The sequence below is a fragment of the Galeopterus variegatus genome, unplaced genomic scaffold (genome assembly GCF_000696425.1).
Source record: "Galeopterus variegatus unplaced genomic scaffold, G_variegatus-3.0.2 Scaffold2094, whole genome shotgun sequence".
Taxonomy (NCBI): domain Eukaryota; kingdom Metazoa; phylum Chordata; class Mammalia; order Dermoptera; family Cynocephalidae; genus Galeopterus; species Galeopterus variegatus.
Genome location: NW_007728205.1, coordinates 221692 through 238842, shown reverse-complemented (window position 1 = coordinate 238842; position 17151 = coordinate 221692). Strand labels below are relative to the sequence as shown.

The 17151-nt window shown below is 48.5% G+C and overlaps 1 protein-coding gene across 1 annotated transcript in view; it reads right to left on the bottom strand.

The window, feature by feature from the left end:
* PRDM15 (PR domain containing 15) overlaps positions 1–16770 on the bottom strand; it is a 55291-nt gene extending 38521 nt beyond the window's left edge. The window contains exons 1-8 of the mRNA XM_008580435.1: positions 16565–16770; positions 16095–16140; positions 15475–15568; positions 13112–13265; positions 10836–11088; positions 5792–5893; positions 2548–2778; positions 990–1116 (exon numbers count right to left, since the gene is read on the bottom strand). Coding sequence (XP_008578657.1) covers positions 990–1116; positions 2548–2778; positions 5792–5893; positions 10836–11088; positions 13112–13265; positions 15475–15568; positions 16095–16140; positions 16565–16591 — 1034 coding nt within the window. The 5' untranslated portion in view covers positions 16592–16770. The remainder of the gene's footprint in view (positions 1–989; positions 1117–2547; positions 2779–5791; positions 5894–10835; positions 11089–13111; positions 13266–15474; positions 15569–16094; positions 16141–16564) is intronic.
* Positions 16771–17151: the final 381 nt, after the last annotated feature.

The following is a 17151-nucleotide window of genomic DNA, read 5'->3' as shown; positions in this document are numbered from 1 at the left end:
TATATATATATATATATATATATATATATATATATATATATATACTCAGATATCAAGTGTTGGCAAGGATGCGGAGGGAGAAAAGGGACCCTTGTACACTGTTGGTGGGAATGTAAATTAGTACTGCCATTATGAAAAACGTATGTAGTTTCCTCAAAAAAAAAAAAAAAAAAATTACCACCAGCTTATCCCACTTCAGGGCAAAATCTTGCCCAATAATAGTAAATAAAACACAAATATCTTTCCTGTTCACAAAAAGAAAAGGAAAAGAGAAACAGAGCAAGGTGTTAAATTTACTGAAATTCAAATACGAAACTTTTACCATAGTGGCATTATTCACAGTAGCCAAGCAAATATCGAATGAATCAATAGACAAAATGTGTACATCCATACAGTGGAATATTATTCAGCCTCAAAAAGGAAGGAAATCCTGACACGTGCTCCTACAGGGATGAACCTTGAGGACATCACGCTGAGTGAAACCAGCCAGTCACAAAAGGACAAATACAGTCTGCTACCACTTACAGGGACCCCTAGACTCATCCAGGCATAGAGACAGATAGCAGAATAGTGGCTGCCAGGGGCTGCAGAGGGGACTGGGGAGTTAAGTGTTTATGGGACAGAGCTTCAGTTTGGGAAGATGAGAAAGTTCTGGAGACGGATGGTGGTGATGGTTGTGCAAAGTGCAACTATATATGATGACCCTGAACTGTGCACTTGAAAATGGTTAAGATAGTAAAGTCTGTGTTACATATATTTCACAATAAAAAAATTTTTAATTAACCAACTTCACTGAGAACACACTATAAATTCCTGGCTCCTGAATGTGCCTGCTGTTTCCCAAGCACGCTTGTTTCCAGCCACAAGACATAAAGCCTGTGGCCTCTCCTTAGGCTTCCTGATGGGGAGGCGCCTTCCCTCCAGAATGTATGTGCAACCCATGGTTCTCTCTGTCCCCAGGATGGTCCCCAGCACCAAGCAGGACTCACTTTGGCACTGAGCTGACTTCGTTTGCAGTGGCCAGCTTCCCCAAGACCAGCTCCATTATCCGTTCGTCTGGCGATGTGCTCACAGGCTCGTCCGGTGGGACCTCAGTGATGATCTCTGCCACTTGCTCTGTGTAAGGGGGCAAGACAAGGTAAGTCATCACCAGGCCAGGGGACGGACACAGCCACATGAGGGAGAGATGCTGCCCATGGGGACCGCAGCCAGGCCAAAGTGGTAGACATGATCATTAAGGTTTACATAGGGGAAAAAAATATTGGCAATATTTTGGGATCCACACATTGATACACAAAAGCAAAATATTTTTCTTAACCCAAACTAAAGTAATAATTTGTGATTCTTTTTAAAACCACAGCATTATAATGTTGCTTCAATTCCTCTTCATACCAAACAAAACCATTTAATTTATAGGGGATCTTATAACTTAATAAATTAGTTCTGATAGAGATTTAGGAATATTAGTTTTTATAATTAGAACATCTTGAATATGTTCAAAAAGCAGATACTATTTTGTACGAGTCAAATATCAAATAATCACAACAACAGAGACCCAGGCCAGAAACTTAGGAAAACTTAGCTGCTCCACCTACAAAATATCTTCTGAACACAAGTAACAATGGGTGAAATTATCCACAAGCCCCCTTCCACTTTCGTCCTGCCAGTCTACGGAGAGGCACGGCCCGTGCCCCAGGCGGCTGCAACCACCGCTGTCCTCCCGATTCCAGAGGCCCACGGGGCAGTGGGGTTGGTGCCGCGCTGCTAGCACTCTTCAAGTACAGAGAGAACAAGAGTAATTCTTACCCTCACAGAGAAACCTTAGCACACCCCAGAGAGTGAAAAGAAAAACTTCCCAGTGTCAGTAATGACAGAGGAAGGGGTCAGTGTCTAAGTGTCACTTCTCTCCTCACGTGGGAGACGGGCCAGGCACCGCTGTGCCAGGCGGCTCTGACGGGATGGCACGAGGACTGCAGCGACGAGAGCTTTTCAGGGACTGCACACCCTGGGAAGTGGGTCAAACCTCCCTTCAAACTCAACTGGGGATGGTGTGCAATCAGAGAATGAATTCCAGCTGGGGCCCAGAACACCGGTGCCCACCACAGATAATGGTAAGCAAGCCCTGGGCATCCCCACAGCAGACCCAGCGGTGTTTGCAGTCCAGGAGGATTCTCAGCCTTCATGCTGCGGGGAGGAGCTGGCACAGAGAACTCCCCACATGAGAGTCTAGGATGGGCGACACTGACGCATGCGAAGACAATCAGGAAGCTGCTGCGGGGATGGGAATGTTCTCTACCCTGATGGGGGTGCTGGGTGCACAGGTGTATCCTCTCTGTAAAATTCACTACCCATGCACTTCTTAGTGTCAACTATACTACATGTAAATTGTACCTCAATAGAGCTTATGGAGAGAAAAAAAGAAGGCTGAGAATCCACCTTCCACGGGACCTCTCTGTGCTGTTTTTGCAGCTGGTGTACAGGTGACATGGTCTCAGGCCCTTCTCCCCGTGTCCCCCTCCAGGCGCTCACCCCAGGACCAGCTCGCACCTGCCGGCTCCTTGTCTTCCACGATGACCAGAGGTTGCTCAGTTTTTGATGCTTTGGGTTTCCTTCCCCTTCGAGGCTTCTTCTTCTGTTCTTTGGCAGCCCTGACACCGTCACTCTCGGGCATTACAGGGGGCTCCCCCCGGGGGGCATCTGATTCCTTCTCAGGAGCCACCTCATTCTGGTCACCAGGAGGAAGGCTTTTGGCTTGTTCTAAGTGACCCAGGAGATGCTCTGCAAGAAGAGACCAACCTGTCACGCACCCATGCCCTGCCTCCACCCTCTACCCCCCTTAATTTTGCTCGCTAATAATGTGCACTTTGTATAGGTAAATGAACTTTACTGTTTTTGAAAACAGAAACATCTCCATTGCACCAAACACAACTACTATTTAAGAGTAAATTAGGTGATGAAAGCAGGGTAGGTTCACCATGAAGATAGTAAAAACTAAAAACCTTTGAAGGATTTATCAAAATAACTGTAAATGCAAACAGAAAAAATAATGCAAATTACAAAATATTTAGAACTGAATTATTGGGGAGGAGCTGAGATCACATATCAAAGAGAAGTATATACACTCTACTTACTGGATGCAGCATGTTATATAGACCCATTAAATCAAATATGTTAATTGTGTTCTTCAAATCTTCTGTATCCTTGTAATCTTTTTGTCTGGTTGATTCATAAATTGTTAAAGAATATATTAAAATCTCCCACAGTGAGAGTGGATTTTTCTATTTCTCCTTGTAGATCTACCAGGTTTTGCTTTATATATTTTTAGACTATGTTATTAGGTGCATATAAATTTAGACACATTGCATAATCAAAATGTGGAATATAGATAAGATGATTCTTAGAAAGAAATTCATTTTTAAATATTTATATTAGAAAATAAATTAGCTGAAAATCAATGAGCTAAGTATTCAACTTAAAACTTAGAAAAGAATAAACAAAAAGTACAAAAAGGAAATAACGAGAGCAGAAATTAATAAAATAAAAAATGAAAATATAATAGAAAGGTCACCAAAGCCAAAAATTGGTGTTTTGAAATAGTCTTTTATACTAGTTATTGGTTTTACATTAGTTATATTAGTTTATGTTAGTTTACAATAATTATTAGTAAAAGCGGCAAGAAAAAATAGAGAAGGCACAAATAACCAGTATTGCGCTCCTACTAGAAAACAGTAATCCCCTACCCCCGTCTCTTCCCACCTATTACTCTCTTTCCGTTTCTCAGTATTAGATGTCATCTACTAATTATTTAATACGGAAGACAAGAACTTAGCTTTCTTATGCACTGTACTCTCCATCCCAAATATTCACACTTCTCTTCAATCCCACTGATATGTTCAATATCACAATTTGGGGGCAAATCAATAATCAGTGTTTATAAGATTATGACTTTAAAATATATTCACAGCTGTGTTATGCTTAGTTTTTTGTTCTGCTTGGCATTAATTATTGCTTTACCTTTTATTATTGGCTTATGTTTTCCTGTGTATGTCACTGGTTGATACCTAAACTCCTTGCCAGAATACAACTCTTTACTCCACAGTCAGACACATCAGTTCATTTCTTTCTTTTTCAGCCATTCTTCCTGGAACCCTTGGTCCTACTCCAATCTGGGCCAGTTATCCTTTAGAACTAGGGGACAGCTATTGTCCCACAATCTCCTTCACCAGCAACCTGGGCTTTCCTTTTGCCCTTTCCCTGCAAAGGATCCTCTCTTTCCTGTATCCTACTGCAGTGGACATTTGTCATGCCTCCTGGCTGTCCAGCACTGTAAAAGATCCTTCTGGTGGTGTGCCAACTCCTCACCATCTGAGCCCCACCTTCTCTAGAAAACTTTCTCAGACTCTCCTGCCCTGAGTGCAGGTGGGCGCCCCACTCTGCGGGCAGTGTGGGGAAGCAGAGGCCTGGGAACACATTTCAGGCAAGTCAGTGGAGGTGTGTGGCTTTCAGAGGCTGCCCAAGTTTGGACTGTGCAGCCCCATGCCAGTGTGGGTGGCAGGGTCTAGCCAAGTGGTCTGGCTGGGACAGCCCTGCTGTGTCACTGCAGGGCTCTCCTTACTTGACTTTTTGTCCCTTTCTGGAAATTCTGTGAGCTATTTAGTGCCTTCTAGATGTTTCTTCCTATGCAAACACCTGCAGCAGGGTCTGTGAAGACCCAGCATCTGGACCCTATCTACGTCCAGGGTTGCATGTGTTCTCCACAAACTTGGCACTCCTAGAAAACCCAGCAGCCACTTTGCTATTTATGTCCTGGTTACAAACACAAAGCACTTCTTGCCAAGCAGGACAAAATGACACATTAGTAAATACGTTAAAGCCAAGGTTAGTAGGATGTCCCAGGAACGTGTGACCAGATAGCTCACGTCAGATGGCACCTGTCCCAAAGCAGATGAGTAATCTCTGCTGAGCAACCAAGACTTCTCTGTAGCATGCTCATGTCAGCCTTCCTGTTACTGAAACTTGCCTGAGAGGAGCCTTCTCACAGGTTCTAGAACATTCTGATGACTGACCTGGTGATGGGAGCCAGAGTCGGGCCTGTGGCACCAGCCTACCGGCCACCTTGGTGACATCCTTGAAATTACACCACCTGAAATGCTGTTGAGGACTCGGGGCCCGCTGAGCATGTTCTACATGTGATAAAAGGTCACAAACTGTATTTACACACGATTTCTCCCATGGCTTATTTGACTGAAGTCTTTCTTTACTACACATGAGCCTCATAAGAGGTATGTAGAAAAATCAACTCCTTAACAGAAATAAATAGAAAGTCCCAGGGCAGTGCATAACTTGAGAATATATTCAATTCTTTCCTAAGCACCTTAAATTGGTACATCAACCTGAGCAGATAAAAATGTCCTGCAAATGAAAAATGGTGGGAGGGACAGTCGAGCAGGACATGAGGGCGGGACCACACAGCAGGTCACTGTGGCCGGCTCTGGCACCTGTCGGAACTGCCCCACACCAGCACCCAGCCAGCAGGTCGGCTTCTTGCAGCAGGTGGCTGGACACGGTCATAACAGTGGGGAGGAGTAAGGCCTGCTGCCGCCCAGGGGAGGTGGCCCAGAAGCTCTAAGAAGGCTTTGGCTCCGGTGACTAGACTCAGGGGAGGAATGAGCAGACAGGACACAACTGGGGACATCCGACAGCCACAGGGAAATGACAGCATAAATCAGAGGAAGTGTGACACGAGCTTTTAAAATCTAACTCACCCACCCGAACCACGCCACCCCCTTACCGTTCAGGAGGTGCAGCTCGAGGAAGGTGGCAGAACACACTTTACACACCCACTGGCTGGGCTCTGATTCCACGGGGGTGCTATTTTCTGGGGTGCCTGCAGCTTCAAAAGACAAGAGAGGAGGATAGGTGACCCCTGACCGAAACATCTACTCCTGTCACTTATGGCTTGTGTTGACAGGGCCTTAACAAAGGGAAACTTCTGGGTCTTCTAAAAAATCACGCAGACCTTAGACCACAAAGGCACTGGGCACCAGGGAAAGCAGACTCCTTCTGCATCCAAAACTAGTGCCAAGGATGCAAAGAATGGAAGAAAAAGATGTAGTCGTCGCTACAACTGTGCGCACTCTTCCTCAGTCTTCATGAGATGATAAGCGGGAAGAGTGGGAGAGCAACGTGGAATTTGCTGTCGTGCTAAAACAAAGAAAGAGCAGAGAGAGAATCTGGTGGGAGCCCCACGCAGGCAAGGCTGGTTGGTACAGGACGTCGCGTTGGCACCAGCTTCCACTCTTTGCTCACTCTCTGAGGATCCACTGGCTAAGAAACCTGGATCAAGATTGCAGACAAATGGAAATCATCAATGAAAATCTGAGCCAAATTCCCACTTCTCACTCACATCGCAAATATACTCGGGTTCCAAAAAGGGAGAAACATATCAGAGCTTCAGAAAAGGAGGCTGAGAAGTCCGGGCCCTAGTGGATAAATGGAATTTGTTCTAATGCAACTGGGCCACTATCTACAGCAACAGGGTCCCCTACCCACTCATGAATGTGAATTCAAGGTAACCTGAAAAGAGAAACCATTCTCTTCAACCTGGTGCTCTGACGCTAGGTAAAGAGGACTAACTAGAAGAACCAGCTAGTCATGACAACTGACCTCTCATCAAGAGAAGTGTGCAGAATTTTCCAATTATTAATTAAAAGAAAAAAAAGAATTTCTAAGAAAAAAATTAGCAAACATTCAGAAGGCAACGCTTGATTGCCAATCACATAAATATCCAACGAAAGAGAAGCACCTCAGCAAAATGATACACTGCAGAGCCCTAAATGACACCCTGGGGCATGGAGGCAAGGACAGTGACTTGGAAGAGCGCATGTGAATGAAGTAAGGATAGGATGGCAGGTGCAGCAGGACATAATGTGTAAAACCACAGACTCTGAAAATAGCAGAATGACAGAGCAGACGGCAGCTCTGTATCCGCCAGGACAGCTGCAGGCAGTGTGGGACAGCTGACGGGGTCACAGGAACGCTCTGTACCCTGACTGTGGCGCAGCCTCCTCGACAGTGTGCACTTAACCTGGGTGACTTTCACTGTATGTAAATACACGCTACATCATCAGTGCTGGTTGTTAAAAAGCACTAGAAAATGCCAGTCAAAAACACCAAAAGCAATCAGGTTGTAATGGCGATGCTGTATGTGATTTTAAATAGTTTCCCCAGTGGTAAAGAATGTGCCCATATTTTATCTTTTTCATTAGAAAAGTGATTTTGAAAATCTGGTGGCAACGGCCCACTCTTACCCCACACTCCCTCCCATGATGAGCCATGAGGTTTCTTGGGACCCTCCTTCACCTACCAGCAGGATTCATGTAAAGAAAGAAAATCAATTTTAAGGTGAGCTCAAGAAAAAATATAATTAGAAAATTAAATCCACTACCAAAAAAATTAAAATTAATTTTTAAAAGGAGAGTCACTGCTCCATCAGGACAGAACCCAACTTTTCTCTGTACTTAGAAGCCTCTTCCACCAATCTGCAACACAGACTGATTTCTATTACAAAAATGCATGTTTGAAGCAAATACAGAAAAGAGACAGAAATACATCACTGAGTCTTAGGAACTGTGACGCTCACCAATAAAGATTCTGCACAGCACTGAGTAATTTATGAGAAGACTGTTCCTGGATCCATCAGCCACCAGTATAATTCTGCAGAGGTCGCATCAGTGCTCTGCCCACTCCATGGCGGGCTATGAAGGCCACTCCCTGCCACCCTCAGCAGCAGTGTCATGAGGCCTGTGCAGACCAGAGAGGCCTTGCTGCTGAGCAGGAGCGGGAAGCCATCCCTCAACATGACTGAGCTGGATCACTAGGATCATGCAGACAACCAGCTTTCTGGATGTTTCTAGCCTCTCTCCACAGGTCTTGCTATCTACAGAGACTCTCATTTCTAAGAAGCAGGCAGCAATGGGCTCCCAACACTCAGCTGCAGCTCGTGAGGTGCTCAACACAGGCCCCCTAGACTCCAGCAGCCCGGGGTTCTCAGGGTGGGCAGGGTTCTATATGTTCCCTTATGCCTGAGGGGGACCCCTGGGGACTTGGGGAGGAGAGCTCCAGGGAAGGGGCTGGGACGGTGGCCAGGAGGTAGGAGGTGGTGCAGGGGCCTGAGGCAGCAGATATTTTAACGAACAGCACGGGGACCCCAGGAAAGAGTCTGCCAGAACAGCCACACCCAGAAGGCCAAGCAGGTGGTCAACAGGTAGCTCACTCAGGAAGAAAAGAAGGAAGGAATCCAACCAACTCACCAGTGCACAGGAGCCAATGACATTCACTGTTTTTCTAAGAAATGCTTGCTATGTGTCCCAAAACAGAAAGTAAAAACCAGAAAGTGGCTCTAAAATCTTAAAGTACCTAGGTGCATATTCATTTTCCCAATTAAAAAACTTACTTAGGTTTAGACAATGCACAGGGAGACATGCATTCCCACTTATGCCAATTGTTCTGGTGTAACTATCAAAAGAGTCCTTTTATTCTGGGAGGTTTTAGAGGAGGAATCATGCAGGTGCCCAAGGTACTCCTGGATTAGGAGGCAACTCTATAGGATGACATGGTCCCAGGCTAATTTCATTTACATCTATCATTTCAAACGCAGATCCAGATTAAAGAGCTATCCAGCAGGTAAAAAGCGAACAGAACAACTATAACTCAGATAAGGGGCAGCGACCTTCACTTTGACTTTGAGAGCATGGGACGTGTGACATCATCCAGGACACAGGCTGACAAGGGGGTAAGTCCCCAAGGTCAGTGTCTAATAACCCAAACCCTGTGACTGGCAGTCTGGGCTGGCTGTAGCCACACACAGTGTCCATTGCCCAGGCCTTAGGGAATCCCAGATATGAGAAATCCAGGCCCACAGATCCCTGCACATGACTGGGTTAGCCAGCCTTGTTCTGCTCAGAAGTGGTACCTGGCCCAGTGGGGGGGGGGGGCCTCCCTTGGGGGGTCAGGCCCATGCTTGGTTTTAGCAAAGCCAAGAGAGTGGGGCTAGGAGCAGCTGGTGAAAAGCAGTTGGTAGTAGAAAGCACAGTTTTTTCTGCCCCCTCCACTATCAACATAAGAATTCCCCCTAAGGCTTGCAGCCTCTCTCTGCAAATATGTCTATGAAGGGTGCAAACCCTCCTGATGCTCAAGCTCCCTTTACCATCCTGGCAGAAACAGGGAGCTGCCACCACCCAGACCCTGGAGGGAGCCCCTAATCTGACTCCTCACTGACACTCCCCATGACCCAGCCTGTACTGCATTCAGTAGTGGCCTCTAGATACATGTCCACTCAGGACCTAAGGGACAGAGTCTTTGCAGAGCTAATTGAGTTAGGATGAGGTCATACTAGATGGGGGGAGGGGTGTAAATCCAATGACTGGTGTCCTTAAAACGAGAGGACACAAAGACACTGGGGAGAAGACAGAGGCAGAGATGGGAGTGATGCTGCTACAAGCCAAGGAATGCTGGAGAAGCCAGCAGCCTCCAGGACCTGGGGAAGGGCCTGGGCCAGTCTCCCTCAAAGCTCCCAGAAGGCACCAGCCCTGCCAACTCTGTGCTCATGGACTTTGGGCCTCTAGAACTGTGAGAGAAAGCACTTCTGTGGTCAGACGGCCTGGGCTGTGGTGCTCTGCTAGAGCAGCCTCAGGACACATGCACAGCCTGTCCTGGTCCTTCACCCACACTCTGCTGTCGGCCCACCTGGGATTAGGGATAACCAGGAGTACTTTAAAAACCTCAGTTAAAATGAACAGGACAGACCAGAACCATGCAAATGTGTTAAGAATCTGTACACAGCCATTTAAAATCACATTGTATTTATAATAAAAAGGGAACCATTTCCAAGGGAGAATCATGTCATTCCTGGGGCGGCGGGGTGGGGGGGGGAGTCAAAGGGAGAGTCGACCTCTATTTCACTCCCTTGAGCAAATAATCACCATGGCAACAACACACAACGTCTGCTCCCAGTATAGTGTTAGGTTGAGCCTTATGAAATTGCTGCTTTTCCAGGCCAAAAACCGTCAAGTAACAGCAATTTCATATGGTTTCTTCAGGTTATATGAAGAGGATCTATGCGAAAAAGACCTACCCATGGGTAAGAAAGATTTAAAACTCAACAGGTCCCCTTTATGGACAAGGCAGTGCCCAGGATCCTGGTTTAGGGGGATAAGCTTGTGATTCACTTTTCCAAGAGGAACACGGTACTCGGGTGACTCACTTACATGACTTTTGCTAAGTCTTTCTCTAAAACACACACACACACACACACACACACGCATGCACGCACACATGCACACACACACACCCATACATGCACACACACCCTAAATCCAGAAGGGGCTGCTGCAAGGTGAATAGCGCCAACACAGGAGCAAGATTCCAGGATAAAATCCTGACGCTTTCACCTACCACACTGTGACCCTGTGCGAGTTCCTTACCTGACCCATATTCCCTTTCCTCTGTCCAAAAACAGGGATAATGCTCTGACCTCACAGGACTGGGAGGATGAGTCACTGGATGGAAAGCCCTAAGACAGAGCTAAGTGTATGTCACATCCAAGTGCCCAGGTTCACCACAGTGCAGCTGAGGGGTGGGATGTGCTGGCAGCAAGGGGTCAGCTTGGGGGAGCTCCTCTCACTGTCAACCCAGGTGTGCCGGGCCCACGCTGGTCCCGCACCATCCATCTCATCAGTGTTGGGTTGGCACATGTGGCTAAGGGGTTGTCGACCCCTCCTTGAGTCCCAAGGCAAGGGGGGCTTCAAGACCGGGGGGGTCCCAGCGCCACGTACCGTGGACACCAGAGCAGGACTGCTTCAGCATGGGCTTGTCCATCTTCTTGGCATAAAAGGCCGCATACCACACGCGCAGCTCAGTGCCAGGGGGTATGTCGCGTGAGGTGGTGAAGTACACATCGCTGCCATGCTGATAGGCCGTCAGGTTCTGGTGCTCAGGCACCGCCGCCGGCCGCACCAGCATCATCCAGTTACAGTCGTCCTCGTTGGAGGTGTCGAAGCAGACGGGGTTCCCGTCCTTCTGGAACACCTGCAGGGAGAGCCCAGCCCACCCAGGGCCAGGGAGGGGGCTGTTTATCCACCAGTCTTCATGTCAGTGTGTGTGTGTGGGGGGGGGGGGGACAGGGGAGGTTGTGCTGAGGAGCCCATCCAGATGATACCATGTCAGAGGCCACATCAGCCCCTGTCCAGGACCTGTTTAGGTGTTCTCAGTGGTTAGGAGGGTCACAGACAAATCACGTGGCTTAGACAGGTCAGGCTGGTCACAGGCAAAAAGAAGTAGTGGACACAGTAAAAGGTCCAGGTATCATCAGGACACCTGAGTTCTACCCATAACCTAGGTGGGCATCGGGACCCCTAAGCGCTACAGGTAGTCCAGGTGTCATTAGGACACCTGAGTTCTACTCATAACCCTGGTGGGCACTGGGACCCCTGAGTTCTACACCTGATCCAAGTGTCATTGGGACACTTGAGCTCTACACCTGGTTCAGTACAGCTCCTGGGTGAGTACTATTCGCAGCTCTGTGACAAGCACGCTGGGTGGTATGAGCAAGCTCCTGAGTCTGCAGAAGTTGCTCCCTCCTCTGCGAAACAGCACTATTGATTTATGGGTTAAATGCAGGCAGGGAGTGGGGAGAGAAACAAATATTTTGAATTTAAATTAACCACACAAGCATGGGGATTTGTCCCCTATTTTCCAGTGTAATTGCTGCTTCCTCACCGCAGGAGGAGATCTGTCTCCTCTCCTAAGCTTTTGTGAAGAGGCCCCTCTTGGGACAGAAGTGAGGCGGGGGCAGAGGGGCCACCAGGTGCCTAATGACCACAGTTGGTGGCGGAGGGCATGCTCACAGTGGGCACCACCCTCCCTCTGGTGGCATGAAGCTGCCCCTGGATACATAGGTGCTCGATGCTGGGGAGTGCACAGACAACAACCCAATACCAGACCAGAACTTTCAGAAGTGAGTCAAAATGAGCACCGAGGATTTTTCCGAAGGGGCCTCAGCACGTTTGGAAAAGGAGCAACCATGTGCCGGGTCTGGCGCAGCCAGCTGCCTTTCTCAGGCTCACTTTCAGACAGTTTTACGTCATTCTTTACCATAAAACAGCCTTTCTCTTTCCTAACTTTCTTTCATTCCTTTTTTTGTAAAAAAAAAATCAAGGGTCTCTCCTTTTTCTACTTGCTGCTGAAATCTGCAATCTAAGCTCAATTTTTCAAAGGATTGCCAAAAACCTGAGGTCCTTTATTTCATCTGCCTGTCTTGAAACCAGTGGATCCCTTTTAAGGGTCTCTAAGAAAAGCCTGCCTCTATCCGTGAATGCTGCATTGCCCAGCCTCCCGCTCCCTGTCTGCCTATTTCACAAGGACTCTGAAGGTCTGCTCTGTGCTGGTGCCATGCTGAGGGCAGGGAAGTTACAGTGAACTCCACCACCTGGCCAGCCTTGAGAACCCCAGAGGTCTCATCTTAAGTACTCTAAGCCTGCCTTGAAATTTACATGAATTTCATTTCTGTTTCACCTAAAAATGGAAAACAACTGTGTTTTCTCACTCTTATGTGCTGTTTAGAGCGGCCAAACTGTACTATCCCCCAGTGTCTCAATGCTGCCTAAACCAAACACCTTTCTTTAGAAAGAGTTTTGCAAAGTACCGTATGCTCTGTACAGGTGTCGATATAACTGTACGTGCGGTGATGCACCCCCGCAAAGAACTACAGAAACCATTACCCCTTAAACCTGCAGGATCGACAGAGGCTGTTAGAGAACTAAACAGCATTTTGGTTTTACTCTTGCATACATTTTAAACACACTCTCTTTAATGTTTTGCAAAATTGGAAATTATAAAATACTAACTTAACTTTGATGCTTTTGTTATACAAAAACAAACTAAAAAGAAAAATGTTTTCTTGGAAACGAAGCAGAACTACCACACTTGTATTTACAGATGTTTCCAAGGCATTTATAAATGATCAAACTCAGTAGTGATCGCTCCCCATTCCCACAGGGGAAGGTCCTGAACACACACAGGTCCCCAAGCTCCTGGTGGCAACAGCCTGTACCTTCAGGGGAAACACAGACTCCTTCTCCCACTTGGCGACCCTCCTAGATTCAAATGGACCAAACTGCGTTCTCTTGACGAGCTGGGTCACAGCAAATACTCCCTCAGCCCCGTCTTCCAGTCGTCTGATCTCCAAGTTGGGAGGAAGGGACGACCTGGAAATGGAACAAAATAGGAGACTCACAAGAGGCCCCACCCGCACTGCTGAGGCTGCCACCGCACCAGCGGACAGACCAGCTCAGACCACGGCAATCGTGCTCTCACTGACCACCTGAGTCTCCTGAAGTCCGGTTCTCAAGGGCAACAAAATAGGAGCTTCCTCGTAAGTGCTGAGGTTGAGGTCTTACTCTAATGGCCTTGGCCGCAAAAGACCCACCACGAAGCCCTGGCAAGATTCACCTGGAGCCCACGGGGAGGGGCCGCGTACTGCAGGATGCACCGACAGCCCTGTGTGCAGGAAAGTGCTGGCACACACATCCCCAGTGTGGGATGCTTGGGAGCAACAGAGCTGCATCAGGCTTGGTTCTTGCCCTCAGAGGAGCACAGTTTAGCAAGGCAGGACCACAGAGAACTTGATACTGAGGTGCCACGTGGCGAGTACCATGAGAAAGGCACAGAAGTGCCACAGGCATTCCAAAGTTCGGAAAAAGGCTCCCAGCTAGGATGAACTGGGACAGTTTCACTGAGGATGTGGCCTTTTCAAGTAAACTAGAGGTGAGCCAGGCACCTCAGCATGGGGCGAGGCATGGGCGAGCCTGGGACATGTCCAGGAACAGAGGCAGATCCCGCACCTGCAGCACAGACTCAGCGCCTGGAGCACAGACCCCTCACCTGTAGCAGAGATGCCTGGTGGGGTGGGAAGGAGGCTGGGCTAAGACACAGGAACCCATCACAGAGGGCTCGACTGTAGGACCAAGAGTTCCAACTGAAGTTTCATGGGCAACAGGCAACTCCTGAAGGTTTTGGGGAACAGGAGAATTGAGGAGCTCTTCACTTTATGCAAACATTAATCTCTTTGAGTAGAGTAAGTCATAATGAGAAAAAATAAATAAATGGGGTGGCGGAACCAGTTGGGAGGCTTCTGGAAATAGTACTGATCAAATCGCAACAATCTTCTTAGCATCTCCATATGCCAGGCAGGATCACACACAACCTCACAACAACCCCATGGGGGTGACTGTCATTTTCCCCACTTTATAGAGGTAACTGAGGTTCAGAGAGGAGAACACCTTGTCCAAGTTCAAACAGCTACCACATGGCAGACCTGTGAACTTGGAGCCCTTGCTCTAGACTAGCAGGTACCACAGCCTCTGTGAAGGTTAATTCAAGGTGTCAACTTGGTTAGATGAAGGAATGCTGAGAAACCTGGTAAAGCAATCTTTTCAGGTGTGTCCATGAGGGTGTTTCCAGCAGAGATTAGTATGAGAGTCTGAGTGGCCTGGGTGGGAAAGACTCACCCTCAATGTGGGTGGGAACCATCCAATCCACTGGTGGTTCTGAGAGAACAAAAGACAGAGGAAAGAGGCGAAGCTCTCTCTCGATCTGCTGAAGCTGGGATACACTCCTCTCCCGTCTGTGGACATCAGAGCTTGAGACTCTTCAGCTTTTGGGTTCCAGAACTTACACCAACGACACCATCAGCTTCCCTGGTTCTGAGGCCTTTGGATTTGGACTGAGCCACACTACCGGCATCCAGTTTATAGACGGCCTATCGTGGGATTTTCTTCATAGTCACGTGAGCTAATTTCCCTAATAAATCCCTCTCATATAATTATAACGTATCCTATTGATTCTGTCTCTCTAGAGAACCCTGACTAATACAGCCTTCCACAGGTGAAGGTGAAGGCAGCCACTGAGCTTGCTCACTAGGTTTGCAGGTATGTTTTCCAGAAGCTGCGATGGCTGGGCCTTGTTACCTGTACTCACGACTCAGTGTTCCCCCGACCCCCACAGCCCGCCTTGCCCCTGGGGTGCATCTGTGAACTGGCAGCCCAGATTCAGAATGCAGAGAAAACCCAATGCACAGACCTACAGCATGCGTGCTTCTCAGTGCACCCACCAATGTGGCCGGTCAGCTCTTCCATGGCTGCTATGCTGTGCTGGAGACAGTGTGGCACCTAAGAACCCTGAGCTAGATCAAAGAAACACTCTGAAGCTTTGAATGCTTGGAGGCTCATCCCAGCAGCAAGGCCACTCAGCTCACAGTTGGATGGAGTCATCGACACTCTTTCAAAGTCTCCATCCTCACCCTTTCACTCCTTTTTCCCTGTCTGCAGACATAGATGTTGCTATGCCCTTGCCGCGGGTGACATTCAGACAGCCCCATTTGACAGGGCTGTGAAAGCAGCTGAGGCGGCCACTCACCTTGCCCTGCTCAACACAAAGGAGTCCTTGACCATGACCACGGGGCCCAGCTCAGGACATTCGGAGTCGTGGTACTGGCTGCAGTCTTCACACCCTGTAAGCAGACACCTGAGCATCAGAGCATCACAGGGGACGGTGTCCCAGGAGGGAGACACCCAAGGACACAAATCTGGGAAATAGGGACCCCTGCCCAGTGGGGGTGACCCACGGTCGTGAGACACACGCACACTGACACCAGGAGATAAGCAAGTGGGGCACATCAGGTGCAGAGAGGCCTGCCTCAAGAGGTCCCCCATTCTGCTCCCCCAAACACCAAGAGGGCAAAAACAGCACACGCCCCAGCAGCAGGCCCCGCCACGCCATCTCTTCTTGTGAGTCCCCACAGCACTTTCTGAATCAAGTGCCACCCCTGCACGTGCCCTCCGCCGAGTGAGAAAGACCACGCCCTGCAGCACACGGCTCATGTGGTAACTCATGTGTCTTAAAGCAGGCACAATGATTTCAACTTTAACACAAACAGCTTTTCTGAATGTAAAAATGACATCAGGAGACAGAAGGCACCACGCCCATCTGCATCTGTGACAGCGAGCCAGTCCCAGACAGGTCCATGGGTCACTTACAGATGAACATAATCTCTTCACTCCCATCTTCAGCCATCGCTGACACCTGTCAGGACATGAGAGAGCTTCATTAATGACGAGCTTTTACCAAAGCAGTTGTTAAAGACGACTTCTACTGAAGGCCTCCTACAGCCTTTGCAGAGATGCGATGTTGTGCTTAGAGAAAACGTGCAGCGGGGTCTCCTCCTAGGGTGGGACAGGGCTGGGGGCCTGGAGATGTTTCCTCACCTAAAATTATGGTGTTTCTTAATGAAAGCAATGGGTTTGAACAGCCTCATGACTGGGATGTCTTCATGAACTCAGACTCCCATATTTTCATATCAGCCATCATGCTGCACTTGTGAAATAAATGGATCACCATTTTAAAAAGCCAGTTTTCATGTTGACCCTTCCTTTTTCCCCCTCACTGGGCCATGAATGCCTCGAGGGCAGCTGTGTCTAATTCAGCCTCTCTTTCTTCAGCCTCTCACCTGTGCCTGACATCCCATCCACAGCATCTTCTCTGGAGACCGGAGCCACACATTACATGAAGGAGGCCTCTCCTGGCCGAATAGGATGGGTCTGGTTGCTTCTATCTCCCATCTTCCCCTTGAGGGTTATCTCAGGAACCACCTCCACATCAGGCAGCTGACCCCCGCGCGCACGCGCGCGCACACACACACGCACACTCACACTCAAGGGCTCATCTGGACGTTGTTCATTCTGGGGCCTCCGATTCCTGAGTTATAAAATTGAAATAAAAACGCCCACTTCGGGCAGTGTGGGAGGAGCATACGGTAAGCTGCACACAGTGAATTACTCACAGTACTGCGTGCTACCAGGTACCACCCTGCCGCAGCCCCAGCCCCCCAATGCCACATCCTCCCATGTCCCACTTCTGATGCCCACAGCTGGGAATCTCCGCAGGACAGCACACATGCCGACACCTCTTAAATGCTAACTCCACACGTCCTCCACCCCATCCTGTACCTGCAGCTGAAGAATGAAGAATGAAAAGAGACAATGCATGGGCCGGCCCGGTGGCGCATTGCTACAGTGCGCCGCTTGGGAAGCGCGG